Genomic DNA, 23,660 nt, shown 5'->3' on the forward strand with positions numbered 1-23,660 from the left:
GCCTGTAATCCCAGCACTTTGGGAGGCTGAGGTGGGAAGATCACCTATGGTCAGGAGATAGAGACCAGCCTGACCAACATGGCAAAACCCCGTCTCTACCAAAAATACAAAAATTAGCCGAACATGGTGACACGTGCCTGTAGTCCCAACTACATGGGAGGCTGAAGCAGAAGAATCGCTGGAACCCGGAGGCAGAGGTTGCAGTGAGCTGAGATGGTGACACTGAACTCCAGCCTGGGTGACAGAGCAAGACTCCATCTCAAAAATAAATAAAGAAATAAAATATTGTAAGCAGAATATGTGACTCTATGTTGAGTACATGAGTGTATACTATACTATTCCTGAGCTATGTTTCATGTTTTGAGTCTCACCATTTGTGAGACCCAAGCAGGCACTCACCAGATAGTATGAAAGGCCAGAACCTGGCGGTCCCACAGTCTTGGGGCTTCGGAGAGGAGCCTTTCAAAGCAAACCAGCAAGGATCAGGACTAAGACATTCCTTCAACAAATGTTCATTAAGCACTTATTATGAATGCTGCTCAGTGCTAGCAGCTTTAATGTAGTGCCTTTTAATCTTCCAAACACTTTCAAACACAGGACCTCGTTTAGATGTGTTTCAGAGGGTGGATTTATTTGTTCACCACATACTTAGTACTTAACCTTTCTGTTTCCTCAACTGCAAGATGAGACTACCGAGAGCTTCTCCTGCATAATTTTGTCAAAATGAAATAATAATCTTTATAAAGAGGCAGATGTGCTGTCTGGCATTTAGTAAGAGCCCAAGAAATGTTGTTTCTTGGTACTGCTGTTGTCATCACTATTTACCAGGCATGGTTCCAATCATGGGAGAGACGGTGATTGAAACGAACAGAGGCTCAAACGTCTGTGATGCTCTCAGTAAACCCATGGGCTTCTTGAATAGAAAAGAAACTGCTCCTAGCCTGGTCTTTTGTAAGACTGGTGCGTGTCCTCCCAGGAATCCAGCGCCTGACAACTTCGCGGGGTGCAGCGAAGGGGCGGGGCTGGGAGGCGGGGCGCGGCTGGGAGCGAGGCGGGGCAGGGAGGCGCTGCGGGGACCGGCGACTGCTTAGACCGCAGAAGAGCAGGAGGACGTCTGCGACATGCTCGCAGCGCTAGGCTCTCTGGCGGCTGCCCTCTGGGCAGTGGTCCATCCTCGAACCCTCCTGCTGGGCACTGTCGCCTTTCTGCTCGTTGCTGACTTTCTCAAAAGACGGCGCCCAAAGAACTACCCGCCGGGGCCCTGGCCCCTGCCCTTCGTTGGCAACTTCTTCCATGTGAACTTCGAGCAGTCGCACCTGGAGATTCAGCAGGTAGGAGCGGGAGAAGGTACCTGGCGTGTCCTCACCCTAACCCTGTTCTGCAGCACAAGGGACATTCCCGGACGTTCCGGGAGCGTGGGTGGAGTCGGGGTTGAAGGGCAGGAAGTGGTGTGGCTAACGCTAGTAACCTGGTAAAACCCACTTTGGGTTTCGTTTCCTAACCCATTAACAGGCATGATTCCACCTACACTTTCTAGGGATGGAATATTATTAAATGTTTACTAATTTGCATGTGGTCATGTTAAACATTATTGGAACACCTTATTTGTAATGTGATTACCTTGTCCTCTTTTATATGATTGTCCTCAAAAACGCTATACTTTCTTTCTGAGAAACTTCATTTCCCATACATAAAGTGGTGATAATACTACCTGAATCTTCATCACTTCTCAACTGAGTTATTCCCACTACACTAATTGATCCCTCCACCTTCAGTCTCCTTCCCTTGCAGTGCACGCTCACTAAGTAATAATTTTAAAATGTTCCTCCTCTGCTTAAATTTTTGCCAAACGGTATTCAGACTCCTGACTGAACCACCTGGGACCCTTCTTGATGCAGCCTCTTTCTGCCTCTATGCAATAATCTCCCATCAGGGCTCCCCAACTCTGGTGACCGAATTCTTTCAAGTTCTCTCAGCCATCAAACTCTATCTCAAGAAACCAGTGCCGGTTTTCCTGCCACTCAGCACAGGTATCTTGCTGAGAGAGAACAGCAAGACAAGTGATTATGAAGATTAAAATAGTGAGTGGTCAATATTGACATGGCTTATAGTTGGTACATAACAAATATTAGTTCTCCTTTCCCTACACATACCTGCAGTGCTTTAAACACATGGCTGTATATTGTACTCAAATATTGATAGAACAAGTTTTATCACTTTATGGGAGAAATACCCCATTGGTAATACTGACTGACAGAATTAGTCACAGAATGTTAAAGCTAAGCCCCCAAACCTGTGCCCTCGTTTAGTAAATATGTTGTTTAATTTCCAAGTATGTGGAGATTTTCTTGTTATCATTCTGTTAATTATTTCCAGTTTGATTCCATTGTGGTCAAACATCATACTTTGTACAATTTCAGTTCTTTTAAATATGTTAAGGTTGATTAAATGACACAAGATATAGTCTATCTTGATAAATGTGCCACGCAGGCTGGAAAAAAATATGTATTGTTGGGTGGAATAATTGATATAAATTATTATTGGGTGAAGTAATTGATATCAATATCAATTTGATTTTACTGAGTAATGATATTGTTTGGTTTGCCTCTGTCCTTATTGACTTCTTGTCTACTTATTCTATCAATTACTGAAAGAGGAATGTTGAAGTTTCCAAGGACAATTGAGAGTATCTATTTCTCCCCAGTTCTAGTAGTTTTTCCTTTATGTATTTAGAAACTGTTGTTTTGCACATACACGTTTAAGATTATCATGTCTTCTTAGTGAATTGATCCCTTTATCCTGTAATGTCCCTCTTAATTCTTCAAAATTTATTTGCCTAAACTTTACTTTATCTGATTAATATAGCCACAACAACTTTGTTTCTGATTAGTATGTGCTCGGTATATGCATTACTATTCTTTAACTTTTAACCTTCTTGTATCATTATACTTGAAATTAGTTTCTTGAAAACAGCATATACTTGGGTCTTTTTTTCATTCTGGCAATCTCTGTCTTTTAATTGCTGAATGTAGACTATTTATATTTAATGTAATTATTGACATACTAAGATTTGTCTAGCATTTTATTATTTATTTTGTTTTTCCTGTTTTTTATGCCTCTATTTTCCTTTTCCCATCTTCCTGTGAATCACTTGAACATATTAAAAATAATTTTATTCTTATTTATCTGAGGTGATTTTAGCAGCTCTTTTTGTATTGTGTTTTACAAGTGATTGTTCTAAGGATTACAATATGCAGATGTAGCTGATTGCAGTCTATTAGTATAAAAATTTTACCACCTCAAATGAAATATAGATATCTTGCAACCATTTAGGTTCCTTTACCCTCTCTACTTCATAATTGTCAAAGTGTTATCTCTATATACGTTGAGAACTACATCAGATAATATAATTTTACTTTTAAATGTTAAATTCAATTTTGAAAACTCGAGAGATGGGAGGCCGAGGTGGGCGGATCACAAGGTCAGGAGATCGAGACCATCCTGGCTAACACGGTGAAACCCTCGCCCTCTACTAAAAAATACAAAACTAGCCGGCTTAGGTGGCGGGTGCCTGTAGTCCCAGCTACTCAGAGGCTGAGGCAGGAGAATGGCGGAACCCCGGAGGCATGAGCTGGTGAGCCGAGATCCGCCACTGCACTCCAGCCTGGGCAGCAGAGCTGCAGACCTGGCCTCAAAAAAAAAAAAAAAAAAAAAAAAAAGAAAACCCTGAGAGAATACACCATTGCATTCTTACCTAATATTTACCCTTTCTTCCATTTGTCTTTTTTTCATTTCTGATATGTTTATCATATCCTTCAGATCTGAAGAACTATCTCAACAATTCTTATAGTGCAGGTGTACTGGCAAGAAATTCTCTTAGCTTTCCTTCATATAAGAATGTTTTCATTTCACCTTCATTTCTGAAGTACATTTGCACTGGACATAGAATTCTAGGTTGACAATTCCTTTCATTCAACATTTTAAAATGTTGTGCTACTTGTTTTTGGCCTCTGTGGTTTCTGTTAAGAAATCTACTGTCATCTGAATTGTTATCCCCCATATGTAATGAACCTTTTCTCACTGCCTTCCTTCAAGAAATTTTCTTTGTTTATGTTTTTGTTTAATTTTTAGAGGTTTAATTATGATAGATCTTGGTGCCACTTTCTTTGGGTTTATCCTGTTTGGGTTTCTGAAACTATAGATTTGTATTTTGCCAGTTTGGAGGAGTTTCAGCCACTCTTTCTTCAACTATTCTTCAACTACATATTCTTTTTCCTCTCTTTCTTGGACTCTTGGATACTGATGGCACAAATGTTAGATCTCTTGTTGTGTCACAAGTTCCTGAAACTCAGTTTTTGTTGTTTCCAATGTAGTTTCTCTGTGTTGTTTAGTTTGAATATGTTCTGATCTGTCTTCAATTTCACAGATTCTTCTATTACTGCCATTCTGCTATTGAGCTATTTTATTGAATTCTTAAATTTATTCTATTGTATTTTTCAGTTCTAACATTTTCACTTGGTTCTTCTTTATCTTTTATTTCTTTGTTAAAATTTCCTAATTTTTTGTTTGTTTTGAGACTATTCATAGTTATTGGAAAAGCTTTACAACAGCTGCTTTTAAATATTTAATTATTCTGTATTTCCAACATCTGTATCATCTCACTGTTGGTGTCAATTCACTCAAATTGATGTTCTCTTGATTCTTGATAAGGTGAGTAATTATGGACTATATCCTGGACATTTTATATATTTGTTGTAAGACTTACCCTGGATACTATACAGATCTTTTATTTTAGCATATAGCCTATTTAGATTCTGAATGCTCACTTTCGTGGGCGGCAATTCAAATACTAATGCAGGTTGTAAAGCTTCTGCAGTGCTATTCTGGTCTACTCCACTTTGTATTACCCACTCCCACAGAAGCCCATCTCACATTCTCATCAGTACAAGCTTGGGAAATGGAATATGGAACAGAAGACAGGAAACCCTCTGATATACTAGCTTACTCTTTACTACAGAGGGAAGACAGTCAGAGATCTGCCCATATCTGCTCCAAGGGGAAGTGCACCTCCTTATTACTATAGAAGAAGGCTGGAAGTCCTAATTTGCCCTCTGACTCTTGCAGGGAGTTTCTTTACTTCAGCTTAGGAATAGAACTCACAATTCAGCTCACAGCCTCAGCAGAGAAGGGTACTACCTCGTTATTGTAAAGTAGGGTGAAAGACAAGGTACTGTCCATGTACTCCAGGGCTGTAGGACCTTTTAGAATTGGGAAGGGTCAAATGTTTTTCATGGTATTTGCCTCCACAACAAAGAAGTAAAAAGGCTAAATGGTTTCTGTCCTGTTGGGCTTTCCTTTTCCTAGTCCTTTGGCTAGAGAGAGTAGACTTTTCTTGAAGATATTTTTGTCTGTGTTAGTTGGTGTCATGATTAATAGAAGTAAAATGGAAAGCTTTCATTCAATCTTGTCTGGAATAAGAAGCTTGATCTGCACTTTTGTTGTATTCCTAAGATAGGTGTTTCTAGAGAGGTTAAATGACTTGCCTAATGTCACAAAACTAGCCAGTGATAAAACTGAGATTAGGATCTCATCCTTGGCCCTGTGATTTTTTTTTTATCACACTGTCACTGTTTATTTTTATTTTATATAGGTTTGCATTTTTGTATTTCTGGGTGTAAGACAATTGGAGTTAAATTGTGTAATTTAGTTATAATTAAATTTACATTCTTGCAATTGGAAAACATTAAGTAGTAACTAATAGATCTTACATAAGGATTTTTATGTTAATTTTCATTTCATCTTCATGATAGGCACACAAGTTAGGTATGATCTGATGTTGCTTCCATTTTACCATGGAGCAAACTGACTGAGAACAAACAGTGAACTGCCCAGGTTATTCAGCTAAATAATAATGAATAAGGATTTGAACCTGAGACTATTTGATTTGTATACCTATTGTGGGATCTGGCCAGCAGCCCGCAATGTGATGAGGCTCTTTCCTTGTTCCCAGGCGGATTGGCAGGTCGAGAAATAGAAGACACTCACAAGATAGTGAAAGCTGGGTCCAGGGGGGTCACTGCCTTCTGGTCCTGTGATGCTGCCAATGCACCAGATATACCAGCATTTACTATTAAGTTTAGTGAGGGTGGGGGTAGGTTAGTGAGGGATTTGGGGTCGTTTGATTATGAGGTGAGATGGTCACATGGAGATGAAGTAATTCTTTAACATAACATCGGTATGCAGAAGTATAGTATACAGAGATAAGAATTTACAATATAGTGTGTGCGTCAGCAATTTCTTACAGAGCCTTAAAACAGAAACACAGTCCATCCATACCTATGATTAGCAAGATATTAATCAGCAGTAATAGCTGTAGCAAAAGCTGGTTACAAACAATCAATAGAAACAGGATGTGAAGCTAGACAACCAGTTAGACCAAAAATTCCCAGAATGGAGTATGCCTTAACCCTAAAGAGACCTAGAAGAACCGTGGCAAGATAAGGGCATTTATAGCCCTATCTTATCCATATGAACAGGTGCCCCTCATGCGTCCATTTATAGGCTCTCCACAAGGGTTGCATTCCATTCCCAGAGCTTTGAACATCTGCTTTTCTGGGATAGGAATCTTGGTGATGTGAAACCTCCCTGACTGCACATCCATTTACAGGCTCTCTACAGGGGGAAGCACATCACGTGCTGTTGGCTCATTCTGGCAGCCCAGCTGGCATTGTCTTTACACAATCCTGCATGCAATTTTGCATTTACAATAATCAGGAGCATTTCATCTTTTATTCTGTAGTAATAGTTTCAGGGAGTCTCCCTACATATACCCGTTATCTACTTTATGTTGCCTGACTTTTCATGACATAGTTAGAGGACAATTGGTTTACTCACATGTTTATTCATTCAACAGACATTTATTAAGTGCTTATCATATGCCAGGCAAAGTACAAGGCTGTATATGACTAAATGTATAGTGTACACACTTGGCAACCAAATGGGATATAAGGAGATTGGATCACTAAATGGAAACCCTGGGGATAACCTTTTGTAGAATGTTGGAAGAAATTGGGCTGAATTTTAAAGAAAATTTTGATTTTTGGCAAGTGGCTAAATGGAGTAAAGGGACAGAAGATTTTTAATAGGGGAAAATGGTCTGAGCCATAATAATTTTATTATTAATTTTAGTATCGTGATTACTTATCACAACAATACTAAACATGGGAACTAATAACATCCCCCATTTTATAGACTTGGAAACTAAGACAGAGAAAAGTTAAATAACTTTCTCCCAAATCACACAGAAACTAAGAAGCAGAACCTGGATTCAAACAAGTTTGTATAACTTCAAAATCCAAACTCTTAAGCACTCCCTTGCATCACCTCTCCTACTTAAACATCTTAGAATTCTGATTGAAAACCAAACAAGATCCAAAATATTATACCTGATGTTAAGACTCTCCTCAGCCCAGCTCAGATTACCTTGTCAGCCTTGTCTCCCATCTCCCTTACCGACTGAGAAGATGCTTTTCCCAGGAGCCTGCCTCAACCCTGGTCCTCTTATGTGGTTCTTAACTTCCTCCCATCAAATGTTTTATTGTAAAGAATGATAATAGATAATAATGAGAAGTGATTATTTATCTATATGCTCCATTAGATTGTTAGCTTCTTGAAGTGAAGGACTTGTTGCACTCCCCAGCACCTGGTCTTGACCTGGCACATGGTCAGTGCTCTTTAAATAATGAACCCTATCCTTCAGTCAGACAAGGTAGCTCTCTTGCTCCCAAACACCTTCTGCATTTCCCCTTTACATCTGTATATGATGTTCCCACAACCTAGAATGCCTTTAATTTCTTACCATGTGTTTTTTTATTATTGTTGTGGTTTGGGGGTTGTTGGTTTTTGTCTGTTTGTTTTTTGGTGACATCCTGACCTTCATTTAAAATCTGGCTCAGATCCATCTACTCTTTAAAAAGATATTTTTCTTATATCTATGGTGGAAAGTCATCTCTTCTTGTGATAGCTTTATGTCCCTCTCTATCAGCATAATAACACATGTCATCTGCTGTGCATTCCAATATTTTTCTGCACAGTCAGTCTCTCGCAAGAGACTTTGACACTTTAGGAAAACATCATATTATGTTGATCTTTGTATTACCTCCATTTATAATACACAAGTGCCAGAAGGTGCCTGGCAACTCTTAAGCATCTCATAAAAGCCTGTTAAATTGAACATGAATTTGATCTCCACAGCCTGTTCTCAGAAACCAGCAGAGCCCCAAGAACTGTCTGTGAAACCATTATTCTTAGAAGGAGTTCATGGGCCCCAGAGGACTGGTAACTCCTGAAACTGCATGCAAAGCTGTTTATGTGTATAGCTGTGTATGTGTTTACTGGAGAGCAGGTCTGTGATATACATTATATTTTCAAAGGATTCTATAACTCAAAAAAGTAAAGAACCACTGTTTTAAAGCTTTATTTCCCATTTTCTTGTTTATTTTTTTTCTTTATTGGATAAAAAAGCTTTTCAACTGTAAAGGCAACAATCCATACACAGTGAGACAGCATATTAAAATACAGTTTAACAAGAGAGAGTCCTTGTGCCTATCCTGCCATCACTGTGAATGCGTGCACACGTGCGCATGTGCATACACACACACACACACACACACACGTACACACACATACACACACACTCAGCAGTACCTCTATAGGACCTTGGTGGATATTTTTCCAGATTTGCATATAAATGAAAATAAAGTTATATTTCCAACTTTTTATTAGAAATTCCATGTATCAATGAGAAAAAAAGTTGAATACCTTGATACGGAAATATTTGAAAGACATAAACATATGACTTTAAAAATACAACATCCAGATTGAGGGAAAGATGTTAAACTTTAGAGAAATATAGAAACAGCATGCATTTTTGTGCCTATTAGGATTTCTCTCTCTCTGTCTCTCTCTCTCTCTCACACACACACGCGTGCGCACGCACACACACACACACACACACACACAGAGGCACAGCTCAGGAACAGGCCCTCTGACCTACTGCTGGCGGGAGTGTGAATTAATACACTCTTTTCCTGTTTTTCTTTTCCTCTTTTCATGTGTTTGTTCTGTTGGTTATTAAATTTAAGAACGTAGATTAAGTGGAATCTCTGTCAACTTTATATCTCTTGGTAGCCATGGTTCAATAGTTCAATCTCTTCTCCCACTAATCCTTTACTTCTTCCTCTTTACTGTAAACATTTATTTTGTTCCACACTTTTTAAAATGCTTATGCTACATTTGGAATTTTTATTCCTAGCATTACATTTCCTGTCCCTTATTACTTTTGTTTGTTTGACTTTTAAAGATTCTGTTTCATTTCTTTTCTTTTTCTATTTTCATTTCTGATTTTAAGACTGTTTTTGCCTTTCAAAGCATCTTATTTTTATCTCCTTTTGTTTTATTCTGTTGAGGTTTTTTTTTTTTATTCGTGGTTCATTTAATGATATGCAATTGAAAAGTGTGCCCTACCTTATAAAATCTTCTCAGAAGCCCTCTGGGTCATTTAATCTTTCTAAAGCAATGGATAAAATGACTGACAAGGTGCTTGTAAGAATTGTTAGACATCACCATTCTCATCCCAGGGCTCCTACTCCATCTTTAAACAGTTGATAATATCATACAAGTTGTTGATCTAGTTCTGTTTAACTAGAAATATGCAATGGCAGAGAGTTGGTAGAGATAAAATTCTTAAGAAGTTTATTTCAGTAAATAGTAATGGAGTTCTGAATCCCTCCCAAGTACAAGCTGAGATTCTAGGCTGTATACTTTGCTAGTTAGACGTCATTTAACTTAACCTGATATTTTTCAGCTCTACCAAAAACATCCTTATTTAATGTTCTAAATTAGTCAAGAAATCCTTCTTGTCAGGCCTAAGAAGTTCATCCAGGAATTCAGCAAGTGTACATTTAAAAAAATGCTTAACGTGGGTGGTTCCATTACTGCCATTTCATAGAAGCAAAGATGCTTACTTTAGGAGCAAACTGACTTGAGATTGAATCTCAGCTCTGCTTTTCCTAGCAAGACAGGAAATCCTGTGTAGGAGATAAAGATTGATGGAGGACTCTGGGCCAAAAGAATACAAGGACTGAGTTCAGGACTGAACCCATTGTATTTGCCTAGATGGGGACTGTTGGGTACAGGACTCTGAGAGGAACATGGTGGAGCGTAAGTGCAAAAGCATCTGGATTGTGGAGAAGAGGCCACAAACATCTAAGGGAAATGAAGTCCTTTGGATTGTTACCACTGCCTGCAGCTACACACAACCCAGGCAGACAAAAGGCAAGGTCTACCTGGGACCCTTTGTCGAACAGGTAGATTAGGAAGGATTTTGATTCGTGACTGTACACTGTCCTCCAACCTATATTTGCAGATATTTACACGCTTGTGCATATTCATGAACATACACACCCCCATTCTCTCTCTCTCTCCCACCCCAACTCTCTCACTCTCACTCATTCTTACTTTCACTCTGTCACTCCCACTAAACTTTGTCACGCAGGTTTTCCCTCTTGAAAGAGGAGAAAAATTATTACTACTGTAGGGTGGTTGTGAGATTAATGAGATAAAATATGAAAGGTGATTAGCAGTGGCTGCCTGTGACCATGAGTGCCTTCTTCCCACACACCAGTGGGTTCCTGTCCCCTTTGCCACCGTAAGAATGCATCCACGGCCCTTTGCACACAGAGCTCTTTCATTCCTCGGAGACTCGCCGGGTGGCTGTGCGCCTGGAACCAGAAAACAAAGTGCCTTTCACATTGCTGCTCTCATTCTTCCTCACAGAACCTTAAGAGGGAGGAATAATTTTCTCCCTTTTATAGCTAGGGAGCTGAGCTGAGGCTCAAAAAATAAAGCAACTTCCCCAAGAGCCCAAAACGATTGAACTGTACACCCCAGATTGCCACCTAACTCCAGAGCTTGAGGACTTTCCTCCATGCTTGGCCCCTGCCCTATAATGCACCTTCTATTATCTAGCATATGTTTCTATAATCTATGCCCAGTCTAGGAAGGGGGCATTCTCATTCGATTAAACAGATAGTTACGATTTACTAGGAAGTCCAGACTGAAGAAGTCTCAGCCTTCTTAAGTGGCTGAGACATGATTAGTGTTCAGAAGAGAATGCAGATGTGCTGAATTCTCTCTGTTCACTACACTCTAGGATGCTTGGGGTTAGAAATCTTGTTTACTACGTCTATATATTGAGGCAGGTTTTCACTCTGTCACCCAGGTTGGAGTGCAGTGGCACGATTATGGCTCACTGCAGGCTCAACCTCTCAGGCTCAAGTGACCTTCCCACCTCAGCCTCCTGAGTAGCTGGGACCACAGGCGTGTACAATCATACCCAGCTAATTTTTCATTTTTTTGTAAAGACAGGGTCTCACTGTGTTACCCAGACTGGTCTCGGACTCCTGGGCTCAAACAATCTGCCTACCTCGGCCCCCCAAAGTGTTGGGATTATAGGCATGAGCCACTCCACATGGCCAGAACTTATTTATTTTATTACAGTTTTATCCTCATGCCTTTGCCCTAGGGACACATGATAGATGCTCACTCAATTCATGTTGGTTGAATACATAAATAGATATTTTATAAAGAAACATTCACATTCTGAAGTGAATTGAATCTGAGCCTTGTTGAGAGGAGGAGAAAAGGAAATAAAATTATTCCTGTGAGATCAATGTACTCTCTCTCTCTCTCTCTCACACACACACAGACACACACACACTTCTCTCAATATGAGCCCCTCCAGCTACACACATCCGCCATCTCTGAACACATGGATATGTGCATATTCAACTGTTACTATTTAACTATTTTTCAGTTTGTGAAGAAATATGGGAACCTTTTTAGCTTGGAGCTTGGTGACATATCTGCAGTTCTTATTACTGGCTTGCCCTTAATCAAAGAAGCCCTTATCCACATGGACCAAAACTTTGGGAACCGCCCCATGACCCCTATGCGAGAACGTACCTTTAAGAAAAATGGTAAGTTTCTTGGCCAATGAAAGGTGAGTGCTTGATGTTGATAGTCCTATAGTCTGCTAAAGGCACCTTGGTGGCTATAATTTTACAACACTCCTAGAAACCAGCCCCACAGTAAACTTCCTGCCACTAAAGGAAGCTGGGTATTCACATTTCCTGACTGAAGTCACTCCCTCAGAAGATTTGATAAGATCATCCCTCACTGGGATTTGGGAGAAGCCACATGCCCTGCCCAAACTTACTGTGGATGCTTTTCTAATGAAGTAACCACATTACCCATTTATAGCAGAGGAACGTGTTCTCTCTGTTTTCCTCTTCCAACCCTCTCCCCTTAGGAAAATGGATGTGGATCTTCCTCATTCTGTTGCTGCTTCTTCCTGTCTCTAGTTCTTTATTCTCTTTCATTAAGGTTGTGCCACACAGAGGATCTTGAGCCTTCTGGTCTATGATAGAACAGATTGGCATGAACACTTAAAATTACCGTTAAATATATGGAAACATTTAAAAATTGAAATGACAATCTCAAATCTATTACTCTATCAAAGCACCACTTTTAGGTGCTTCTCAATTCTTTGAAATAGGTCCTCAATTAATTCTATATCCGTTCACTGTATTATCTGCCTTGTGAAGCACAGTACTAGGCATGAGTGATGTAACAGTGAGAAGAATAGATAAAATCCATATCCTATGTAGTTTATATTCTATGCAGAGAGAAAAAATAGCATCAATTAACTATAATAGTTAGAAGTCTACAGTGTTTTGAAGTCGAGTGCAGGATGTACTTATTAATGCAGTCCTGGGATGCAGAAAAAGTAAGTAAATACTCATTTAATAAACCGGTGAAACAATCTGGCAGACAGAAAAGAATATGAAAAGTCCCTGACATGAAAAGGACAGGGAACTTGAGAAATGAAAGGTGGCCAATATGACAAGGATGGGGATTAAAAGGAGATAATTAAAGGGAGATGAAACTACTGAGCTTGGCCAGGAATAGTTCGTGCAAGTTCCTGTTAAGGATATTAGTTTTTATCCTAACATGAATGGAAGCTCTTGAATGGCTTTAAGTAGAGAAGGGAACTATACTTACACTGTACATTTTTAGGTTTTATTTAGGCTGCTATTCAGAGAATAGAAGAAAAGGAGCAAGAGACTTTTGTAGCATTTTAGGTTACAGACAGTGGTAGCTCAGGCTAGGGAGGTCCAATAACAGTAGGGAAATAACAGTAGGTTACACCAAGATAACAGCAGGGAAGACCTGGATTTGAGATATCCAGGAAGTATACCTCTTAAGACCTGATGACATAGGTGCAGGGAGAAGGAGGTGTTGAGGTGACACTCAGATGGGTATATGATGGAGAAAAGGAACACTTAGTACAAGGTATTTGGTTTAGTTGGGCATGGGTGAAAAGTCATATGGAGAAAATTGTGAGTTCAGTCATGGATATGCTGAATTCAAAATGCCTTTAAATCAGCGAAGTCAAGCAGGCAGTGTTGTATATAAGATTCTGGAGCTCAGGGACAGAAATAGATGGTCACTATCAATAGATGTTATTTAAAATTTTAGGAGTTGATAAGATTTACCAGAAATAGAGTATAGGGTGAGAAAAAGAAGTTTTAGATGAAGAAGTTCCTGAAGAACTCCACCATTTCAAGATCTAATGGAATATGAACCAGCAAAAGACATAGGAAATTGCTGGTAGAGAATTAGGAAGAAAATCTGGAGACAATGGTATTCTGAGCACCACTGGAAGGCAGTATTTCAAGAAAGAAGCATCTACTGCAGCTGCAAGTAAGACGAGGTCAAAAGGTATCCCTGCATATGACAACGAGGCAGACCAATTCAGTGAGTGAGAAGGCCATAGTCAGATATTAAAAGGTGTTGAGGAGTGCTCTGGAATTGAAATTGAAAGGAATGTGGCATTACCTGTGTTATAAAACAAATGATGGTCTGTTAAGCCCACCAAAATTTTTTTTCTTTGCTTGTACTCTTCTTTCTGCATGGAACATTCACTCCTCCTTGCTCTCTTGATTCCTTACGTCATCTTTTAATGTCCGGGTTAGATAGGACCTCTCCTATAAAGCCTTTCTTAGCCTCTTTAAGAGTATAGATACCGTCTTATCCCTTAGTGCATTCCTAGTCTTTAGCATAACATAAATACTTCACTTATGTAACTAATAATCAAAGCATGGGATTTGGAATCAGGCAGACCTGAAATTGAACATCTGTTTAGTTGCTTACTTACTGTGAGACCTTGTAAAGTGTATTTTATCCTTTATCCCTTGTTCCTCAGTTTTTTCATGAGCAAAATGAGTGGGTGAGGAGTGGTAATAATTGTACCTATCCCAAAGAGTTTCTATGAGTACTAAATTATGTAATGCACAACAAAATACATATTAAAGTGCCTGACATTGCAAGCAATCAGTAAATATTGGCCATTTTATCCATTGCTTTGGGATTATTTCTCTGGGCAGTTTTCAAGTGCCTTAATGATCTTCTCCTGTCCTTCATCTGGTACACATCCCCGTATCATTTGCGGGATATTCACATTATGGAATCAGAATACTGTAATGTTGACTTTCTTTTTCCCAGGATTGATTATGTCAAGTGGCCAGATATGGAAGGAGCAAAGACGGTTCACTCTGACAGCACTAAGGAACTTTGGTTTAGGAAAGAAGAGCTTAGAGGAACGCATTCAGGAGGAGGCCCAACACCTCACTGAAGCAATAAAAGAGGAGAACGGTGAGCATTGCATATGACAAATGTGAGAGACTGTGGCCCATTTGTTCATTGGACAGATACTTACTAAGTGAGTAAGTACTTGTTCTATGCCCAGCAGTGTGCTAGGAATGGAAGATAGAACAGTGAACAACTTAACCACGACTCTGTCCTCAAAGAGTTTTAGAAGTAAATACGCAAAGATGGGCACTAGACACATTACTGAATTTAAGCCCTGGTCCACAGTTTGACTTCCCTGGAGTTGACTGAATACTAGTTGTATGTCAGACGCAGTGTAAGGTCATGTGGCCAGAGCCGCATATATGGTTCTGCACTAGGTATGTCTTATGCCATATAGAGTAGACTCTTAGTAGGAAATGAAGACAAATCCATCAGAAGGATCCATCTTGCCCTTCCTCCACCTTCAGGACAGCCTTTTGACCCTCACTTCAAGATAAACAATGCAGTTTCCAATATCATTTGCTCCATCACCTTTGGAGAACGCTTTGAGTACCAGGATAGTCAGTTTCAGGAGCTGCTGAAGTTATTGGATGAAGTCACATACTTGGAGGCTTCAAAAACGTGCCAGGTAAGCCTCATCTTGGTTCAGCAAATTGGGGACAATGTCAGACACATATGGGTTTTTCCTTTTAGTTTTTTGTGGGTTTTTGAAGCTAAAACATAACCTTTCAAAACTGATTTCAACACAAACTTATTTGAAATCAGTCTGTTGACTTTAGTTTTTTAAATAATATGAAATATTTATATGCAAAAACCATTTCTAACATGCATGTAAGGTGCAACATGTTATATGACATACGCCTATCCACCTATATTGTTCTTTTTAAAAAGAACAACAATATTGCCGTTGCCCTTGAGTCTCTCCTCGCTGTGTCCTTCCCCAACTTGTCCATTTCCCTCCTCCCTCAGAGGTTCTCTTCTGTATCCGCTTTCTTCCTCAGCAAGTTGCTTTGAGATTCATCTGTGTTGGTTGCTCTTTTTAAATGCAGATTAGTATTTCATTGTATGAATGTGCCACTTTTTGTCAATCTGTTCTGTACTGACGGACATTTAAATGGTTTCCAAGTTTTGGATGCTATGAATAAACCTGCCATGAACATTCTTGTACAAGTGTTCTTGTGGTTACATCCACTAATTTTTTATATATGTATCTGGAGATAAAAGATGTTTAAAGATTGCCAAGCTCATTGCATTATTTGTCTGCCCATCAGCACTTAATATCATCAATCTTCTAATTCCATAGAATGTAGCTGTTTGGGGTTCAAACTCATTCCTCCCTTGGTGGGCCCTGCACCCCAATTTTTGTCCATATAAGCCTTTGAGTCTTTGTCAAAAACTCTGCTCAGTTTCTTGGTTCCTCAGTCACTTTTCTGAATTTGGAAGACATTTCTGGGAGCTGGGGGGCAGGGGGAGAAGATGACCCTAAGTATTGAGTTCATACCCTGGGCTTTCTTCTTCCCCTAAGCCTTATCCTGGAAACTTCCTCACTATCTTGGTTTGTATATATGTGTGCTTAAATGCATACACATGTATCTTTTCTTGGTGTTCTCAATAGAAAGAGTGCCCTTGAATTATGCAGTGTGCCATTATCAAAATTTTTAAAAATTTCCTTTGTTTAAAAAATGACTCTATTTTTGAAAATTACAAATGTACATAAAAGAATACAATCATGAATCACTGTGTACTCGTCAATGAGCTCTAACAATTATCAGCACATGGCCATTCTCACTGTGTCTGCATCTGTGCCCTACTACCACATTCCCACTGTCCCTGAATTATTTTGGAGCAAATTATAGACCTCAATTATTTGATACATAAATATTTCAGCATATATTTATAAAAAGATCCATTTTAACAAAAATAAAATACCATCGTGCCTGAAAAATATGAACAATAGTTATTTAATGCCTTCAAACACTCAGCCAGTGCTCAGATGTTCCCAGATGTCTCATAAGTTTTTTTTTTTTTTGGTGGCAAGCTGTTCGAGTGGTGACAAGTGGTCTGAGGCTGGATATATTTTTGACAGAGAGCTGAACTGTTTCACTAGAGGGGTGAGAGAGAAAAGAGGGGTCAAGGATAACCAAGGTTTAAGTGTGAGCAAATAAAAGCGATAGAAAGAGAAGATGGTTTCTGTTGTCTTAAAAAGTGAAAAAAAGGCACAATGTTATCTGCATGATTGTTTTGTTTTTCTCAATTAGCTCTACAATATCTTTCCATGGCTAATGAAATTCCTGCCTGGACCCCACCAAACTCTTTTCAGCAACTGGGAAAAACTGAAATTGTTTGTTTCTCATATGATTGAAAAACACAGGAAGGATTGGAATCCTGCAGAAACAAGAGACTTTATTGATGCTTACCTCAAAGAAATGTCAAAGGTGAGAAAACCAAAGTCATTTTGTATTTTTTTCTTACAGCACAAATAGGGGTGTATTAGTTTCCAGCTGCTGCTATAACAAATGATCACAAACTTGGTGCCTAAAATAGCACAGATTCATTCTCTCACAGTTCTAGATGTCAGAAGTATGAAATCAGCTTCACTGAGTTACAGGTAAGGTTTTGGCTAGGCTGGCTCTCTTTGGAGGTGCTGGAGGTGAATCTGTTTCTATTACTCTCCCAGCTTCTAGGAGCTGCCTATATCCCTTGGCTTGGGGCCACCTCCTTCATCTTCAAAGCCAGAAGCACAGCATCTTCTCTTCTCTCTGGTATCTGCTTCCATCCTGGCATCCTTTCTCTGACTTTGTCCCTCTTATTTCCCTCTAATAAAGACTATTATGATAACACTGGGCCCACTGGGATGTTCCAGGATAATCTACCCATCTCAAAATCCTTAACCACATCTGCAACGTTCCTTTTTCCCTATAAAGTAACATCCCTAGATTCCAGACATTAGGATGTGGATGGGCATCTTTGGGGGTCATTATTCAGCCTGCTACAGGAGTAAAAATAAGGGCAATATTTCAGAAAATGTAGAGTAACATTAACTCAGTATTGATGATGCAATTAGAGATAAAGATGGGGGTTAATGGCATTTGGTTTGAGGTCCTGTGAATGCTCAAATACTGCCCTTTCATCCCCCATCCCCTACCCTCTACTGTTATTTGGAGGTATACACAAAGGGGGAACATAGCAGTTAATCCTCAAAGCTCTGTTCTATCATTAGTTGGGCCTGGACCCAATAACCCATACCCTTTTCTCAGCCCCCATAGAGAATACAAGTAAAGCTGAGTTGGATGCCAGAGTTTAAAGGCCAACTTTATTAAGGCCTGAGTTGGGCTTTTGCCTTTCCTTCTGTCTTGTACCTTTCACTTTCCAACATTACAGGCCAGAAGTAAAGAGGAAACCAAATTGGATGCATGACCTTGAACACAGTTACCCCTCTGGTTAACATGTATCTCTGTGTCAATACTGTCATCTTTATACATCCAATCCTCCTTCTGGATTGGAAAGAATGGTGGATTTCTTTCCCTCTTATTTAACCTTATTGGCATGACATTTATAGAAGTATTGTTTTCACCTCAGAGGAGGAGATTCGCTATATGTTGTGCAGGTAAGGAAGGGACCATTAACATCAAGAGCAACATTGGACAAATTGAAGTTTCCAGAAGCTGATGTTAAAGATGACAGTGTCATGAGGAATGCTTGTTAGAATCAGTGAGGTTCAAATTGGAAAGGAAAAGATGAATGAGGAGATATAAGAATTGTTGTTCACAAGAAGAATTCCATTTGTCTTTTCTGTTATCAGTACAAACATTTCTCAAGTATTTGCTATGCGTCCTTGCATTCATGTAAACCACAATGCCCTCTTAAGGGGTGTGCACTCCTATTTCCAGTGTATAAAATGGGAAACTGAAGAACAGAGAGGTTAAGTAACTTGCCCTAGGTCATACAGCTGCTAATTGAAGTGGTTAATATTGGAAGCCAAATCTGTCTTATTCACATCCCATTCTCCTTTCACTGTACTAAAAGCTTCCCCCAAATTACAGGCGAAAGAAAACAATTGTCTTGATTTTCATCCATCCAAAGGTGTCCAGCACTTGGGGCAGGACAGTGCTAACGATATTGCTGTAATAAAAGTCTGCCTTCTAAAGAGGCCAAAGGGAAAACTGTTTCTTTTGGGGACCTTTTCTTCCAAATTTCCTCCTAGGATGAAGCCCCTGTGTGTTACAGCAATCAGGAATCCTCTGAATAAACCAATAAATAACATTAAACATTGTCTTTTCTAGCACACAGGCAATTCTACTTCAAGTTTCCATGAAGAAAACCTCATCTGCAGCACTCTGGACCTCTTCTTTGCCGGAACCGAGACAACTTCTACGACTCTACGATGGGCTCTGCTTTATATGGCCCTCTACCCAGAAATCCAAGGTGAGCATGTCAGTGAGTGAGCCTGGACCAGGACAGAATAGTGCCTCCTGGGACGTGCTGCCTGAAGTCAGAGCCAGAAGATCTCATTGTAGGATGAAAAGAGAGGCAGAACAGTCATGAGTGATGAGGTCTTGGAAACTGCACATTCTTCACATATTCTGTCTGAACTGTGATGGGCCCAGGTAATACAAATGTGAGAGAGAATCCCTGTCCTCAAGAAGCTCAGAGGCAAGAGGGAAATCCATGAAGTCAATCGACATTGAGAGAGTTCCAGGAAACAGTTACTTTCTGATGTGAAAGTCTAGTTGTGTCTTTCCCTTCTTTTAAGTGATGCCTTCCCATTTCCCCCTGAATAATGTTCAAACACCTTAGTCTGGTATATGTCACCCTCCGATATGCCCCTTCTGCCTGTCTAGCCTTGGCCCCACCTACCCTCCATGGTGGCCTCACTAAGTGACACGTCATTTTCTTTGTAGTCTGTATTTATGGCTCTATATCATGATATATGCTTTTCCCTCTACTTGCCCAGTTTTCCTACATAGTAAACTCCTAGCTCTTCTTGAAGAATCTGTTCAAATACTACCTCTCTAAGATGTTTCTGCACCCCTCTAGGAAATTATTAACATTTTCTCCCTCCAGAGATGATGTAATGTGCCTTTGTTACTAGGCTTATCATGTATTATTTCTATAGCTTCCCCACAGACTATAGTCCACTCAAGAATGATGTTCACATCATTTTTCTTCCTCCAGCTTCCAGAACAGTTTGAACATATGGGGGATGGGAATGCTTAACAATACAGTTTTACGAATTGTAGGTAACCATTTATTAATGAGTCATAAAATCAATTTAGTGGATCAAGACCAACTTTTTTTCTTAAGATAAAAATAGAAAAGATCAGAGTGCTTCCCATGTACTAAGGTAAGTTTGTTTACAGAACTTTATTTTTTCATCTGTATCTGCATAATGTATGCTTTATATGTGTGTATTTAGGTATATGCATCCAGGGTCATGCTCAGTTAAAAAGGCTAGTAACAAACACACAAGCACTGTATGATTCCACTTACATGAGTTATCAAGAATAGTGAAACGCCTAGAGACACAAAGTAGAATGGTGGTGGCCCGAGGCTGAGGGAGGAGATGTAGAGCTTTAGTTCTGCAAGATGAAAAAGTTCTGGAGAGTGATTGCCCAACAGTGTAAATATATTGAATACTACTGAACTGTTCATTTAAAAATGCTAACATAGTAAATTTTATGTTGTGGGTATTTTACCCACAAATAAAATGTTTTTCAAAAATTATAATTTATTTCACTTTCAGGTAAAAAAAAAAAAAAAATCCAAACTAGGCTTTGCAAAGTCATTAGGGTTCCCACCTCCTTCCAACTTGTTGCTCTGTTGTGATTAGAATGATGCTCTTGTTAGCACTAAGACAGCTCACCAATAGGCTTTCCTCCAGTAGGAAGCGAAAGGGGGAAGGAAGCGCATATCCTTTCTTTAAGAACTTGTTCCAAGGATTAAACGTCACTTCTGCTTACATTCTATTAGTCAGAATTTAGTCATATGGTCACACTCAGTTACAATAGGACCTGGAAAATATATTCTTTAGCTGGGCAGTCAGGTCTCCAGCTAAAATCTCTATTACTCTAGAAAAAGAGAAAAGAGGTAAGACTGCTGCAGTTTCTCTCACTGGCTAGGTGAGCACTCAACCAGCGAAAGAAACTGGTAGCAGTCCTATCTGGTCACACAAATCTCAAAACATCAGTTCATGTAAATCTCAAAACATCCTTAAGATGAAGGTAGATTTATCCTCCCTCATCAAATAAGGAAACTGAGATTTAAAGAGTGTAAGTAACTTGAGGCATCAATGTGGTAGAGCAAGTTTGCAATCCGATGGGTCTTACCCCAGGGCCCGCTTTCCACTCTTACGTGTCTACCTGAGAAATTAGAGTCTGTAGATCTGCTAAGGGTTGAATATTTGGGCCCACCCCAGCCCTAATGTATATGTTGAAAGCTCATTCCCAGTGTGATGATATTAGGAGGTGGGGCCTTTGGGAGGTGATTAGCCTTCAGGGATGGGAGTAATACTGTTATGAAAGAGACTCCAGAGAGCTGCCTCACTCCTTCTACTATGTAAGGACACAGTGAGAAAGTGCCATTTGTATACCAGAAAGTGGGTCTTCACCAGACACCAAGGCTGCTGGGGTCTGATATGATGGAGTTTAGCCATGTTAATCCTGGTCATTCCATCCCATAGCCTAACCAGGCTCAAGGAGATTTACAGAGTTGGTAGTTTTCTGAATAAGCCTTTCAAAAAGTTACAAACCATTTTATTTCTTGCAACCTGGTCAGTAATTTAAATACAACAGATGAGATCTTGGAGACCACTCATACCTCTTTATAATAAAGCATAAAAGCTTAAAAAATAATAGAACCCTTCCCTCTTTGCCAGAAAAAGTACAAGCTGAGATTGACAGAGTGATCGGCCAGGGGCAGCAGCCGAGCACAGCCGCCCGGGAGTCCATGCCCTACACCAATGCCGTCATCCATGAGGTGCAGAGAATGGGCAACATCATCCCCCTGAACGTTCCCAGGGAAGCGACAGTTGATACTACTTTGGCTGGGTACCACCTGCCCAAGGTAACTAAGCATGCTTAGCCCCACATCTTCAAGCCCATCTTTTAGATGGGGTGAAAACCTGAACTTGAGAAGTGACATTTATTCTTGTCCTGAGGAGTCATTTAAATGGAAGAGAAAGATATCTTATACCTGATATGATACTAGATTTTCTCCATGTGTCAGCTAGATATAAATAGGTATTGTGGGGAGGGGAGCAGGAAGGATTCTTACGTTAAATATGTTTAGATAAAGACTGGCGTTTCTTTCCTGTGGTGCTTCTCAGTGTTTTTACCATGTTAATGTGCATTGTGAGTCTGCAGGCACGCGACAGGCAGCAGTTCTAGGTCAGACTTTATCACAGAACAGTTTTCTTTGTTTTGGTAGAACATCTCACCAGACTAGGGATCTGCCAAATTTTGGGAAATTCTGCTTCATGATCCTGGGGTTCTAGAATGCTGAAATGTGAAAGGACATTTAAGACCACCTGGGACAACACCACATTTAATGCTGGTGTTTTTAACATAATATCCCCACAGGCATTTTTCCAGTTTTTTCTTATAGTCCTGTGATGTATTATTAATTAATTAATTAATTTATTTATTTATTTGACACAGAGTTTCGCTCTGTTGCTCCCAAGTAGCTGGGACTACAGGCATGCACTGCTATGTCCAGCAAATTTTTGTATTTTTAGTAGAGATGGGGTTTCACCATGTTGGTTGGTTAGGATGGTCTCAATCTCTTGACATCATGATCCACCGCCTCAGCCTCCTAAAGTGCTGGGATTACACGTGTGAGCCACCACGTCCAGCAGATGTATAATTTATTATCTTATAAGGAAGCCAATCTAAGCATGTGCAATATTCATTACTGGAAAGGGAAAGAAAGGAGCGAACATGTATTAAGCAATGATTATGTGTTGTGAACAATGTGGCCTCTTTCAAAATGTCTTAATTCTCAGAGTAAGTTTATTCAAAAGAAGCTTGTTATTTCCATGTTATGGATTGAGAAGTAGAGGCTCAGAAAAATTAGGTTTGCATGAGATCTCTCAACTATGAAGAGTTGGGATCTGGAAGCAGATTTGTTTTGTTTTTTTGCATGACACCATTCTCCCTTCACAGGAGGTGCTTTGCGTCCACTTTAAAAGCATCTCCCTGCTATTTTTTCATTTGCTCTCGGTTAGATTCCCTGTACTCACAAGTGGAACTCTTTCTTTCTTTTTCTTTCAACTTTTGTATTAGATTCAGGCAGTATATGTGTAGGTTTGTTACAAGGGTACATTGCATGATGCTGAAGTTTGGAGTATGATTGAACCATTACCCAGGTGACTGGCATAGTATCCAGTTGGTAGTTTTCCAACCCTTGCCCTCCTCTCTCCTCCAGTAGTCTCCAGTGTCTATTGTTCCTATCTTTATGTCCATGTCTATCCAATGTTTAGCTACCCTTATAAGTAAGAACATGCAGTATTTCATTTTCTGCTTCTGCAACAAACAGAATTCTGATGTCACTCCACTCACCACGCTTAGGATCTCTGCAGACAGCTATCATGTGCCCTCTAGTGCCCTCTCCCCACATTGCATATTTTCAGTTCCTTTCCTTACTTTCTAACCACTTTGGTCAGCCTCTGTGGATCTATTCCAGTTTGTCTAAGTACCTCTGAGTGTGTCATACCTGGGGAAAATCTCAAGAAGTAGAATCAGAAGAGCTTACCCATTGGACATTGCTTGGTTACTATCCCTGCAGAGCCAGGAAAAGCAGCTGTTACATTTACTATTTCCTTACTCATTGGCCATCTAGTGGATAAAGGCTGAGGTCTAAATTCCCCTGGTGCTGTTTGCATTTTTCTAGCAATTTATTTAACTCAAGGAAACCAGCTCGGCTCAACAGACTTCTGCCACTGATTTTTGTCA

General features: G+C 39.7%; 1 protein-coding gene across 1 annotated transcript in view; it reads left to right on the top strand.

The window, feature by feature from the left end:
* Nucleotides 1-1,073: 1,073 nt before the first annotated feature.
* LOC101015175 (cytochrome P450 2J2) overlaps nucleotides 1,074-23,660 on the top strand; it is a 32,163-nt gene continuing 9,576 nt past the window's right edge. The window contains exons 1-7 of the mRNA XM_003891968.3: nucleotides 1,074-1,331; nucleotides 11,876-12,038; nucleotides 14,626-14,775; nucleotides 15,180-15,340; nucleotides 16,971-17,147; nucleotides 18,996-19,137; nucleotides 21,587-21,774. Of these exons, the coding sequence (XP_003892017.1) occupies nucleotides 1,122-1,331; nucleotides 11,876-12,038; nucleotides 14,626-14,775; nucleotides 15,180-15,340; nucleotides 16,971-17,147; nucleotides 18,996-19,137; nucleotides 21,587-21,774 (1,191 nt within the window). The 5' untranslated portion in view covers nucleotides 1,074-1,121. The remainder of the gene's footprint in view (nucleotides 1,332-11,875; nucleotides 12,039-14,625; nucleotides 14,776-15,179; nucleotides 15,341-16,970; nucleotides 17,148-18,995; nucleotides 19,138-21,586; nucleotides 21,775-23,660) is intronic.

Source organism: Papio anubis, unplaced genomic scaffold (genome assembly GCF_008728515.1).
Source record: "Papio anubis isolate 15944 unplaced genomic scaffold, Panubis1.0 scaffold835, whole genome shotgun sequence".
Taxonomy (NCBI): Eukaryota; Metazoa; Chordata; class Mammalia; order Primates; family Cercopithecidae; genus Papio; species Papio anubis.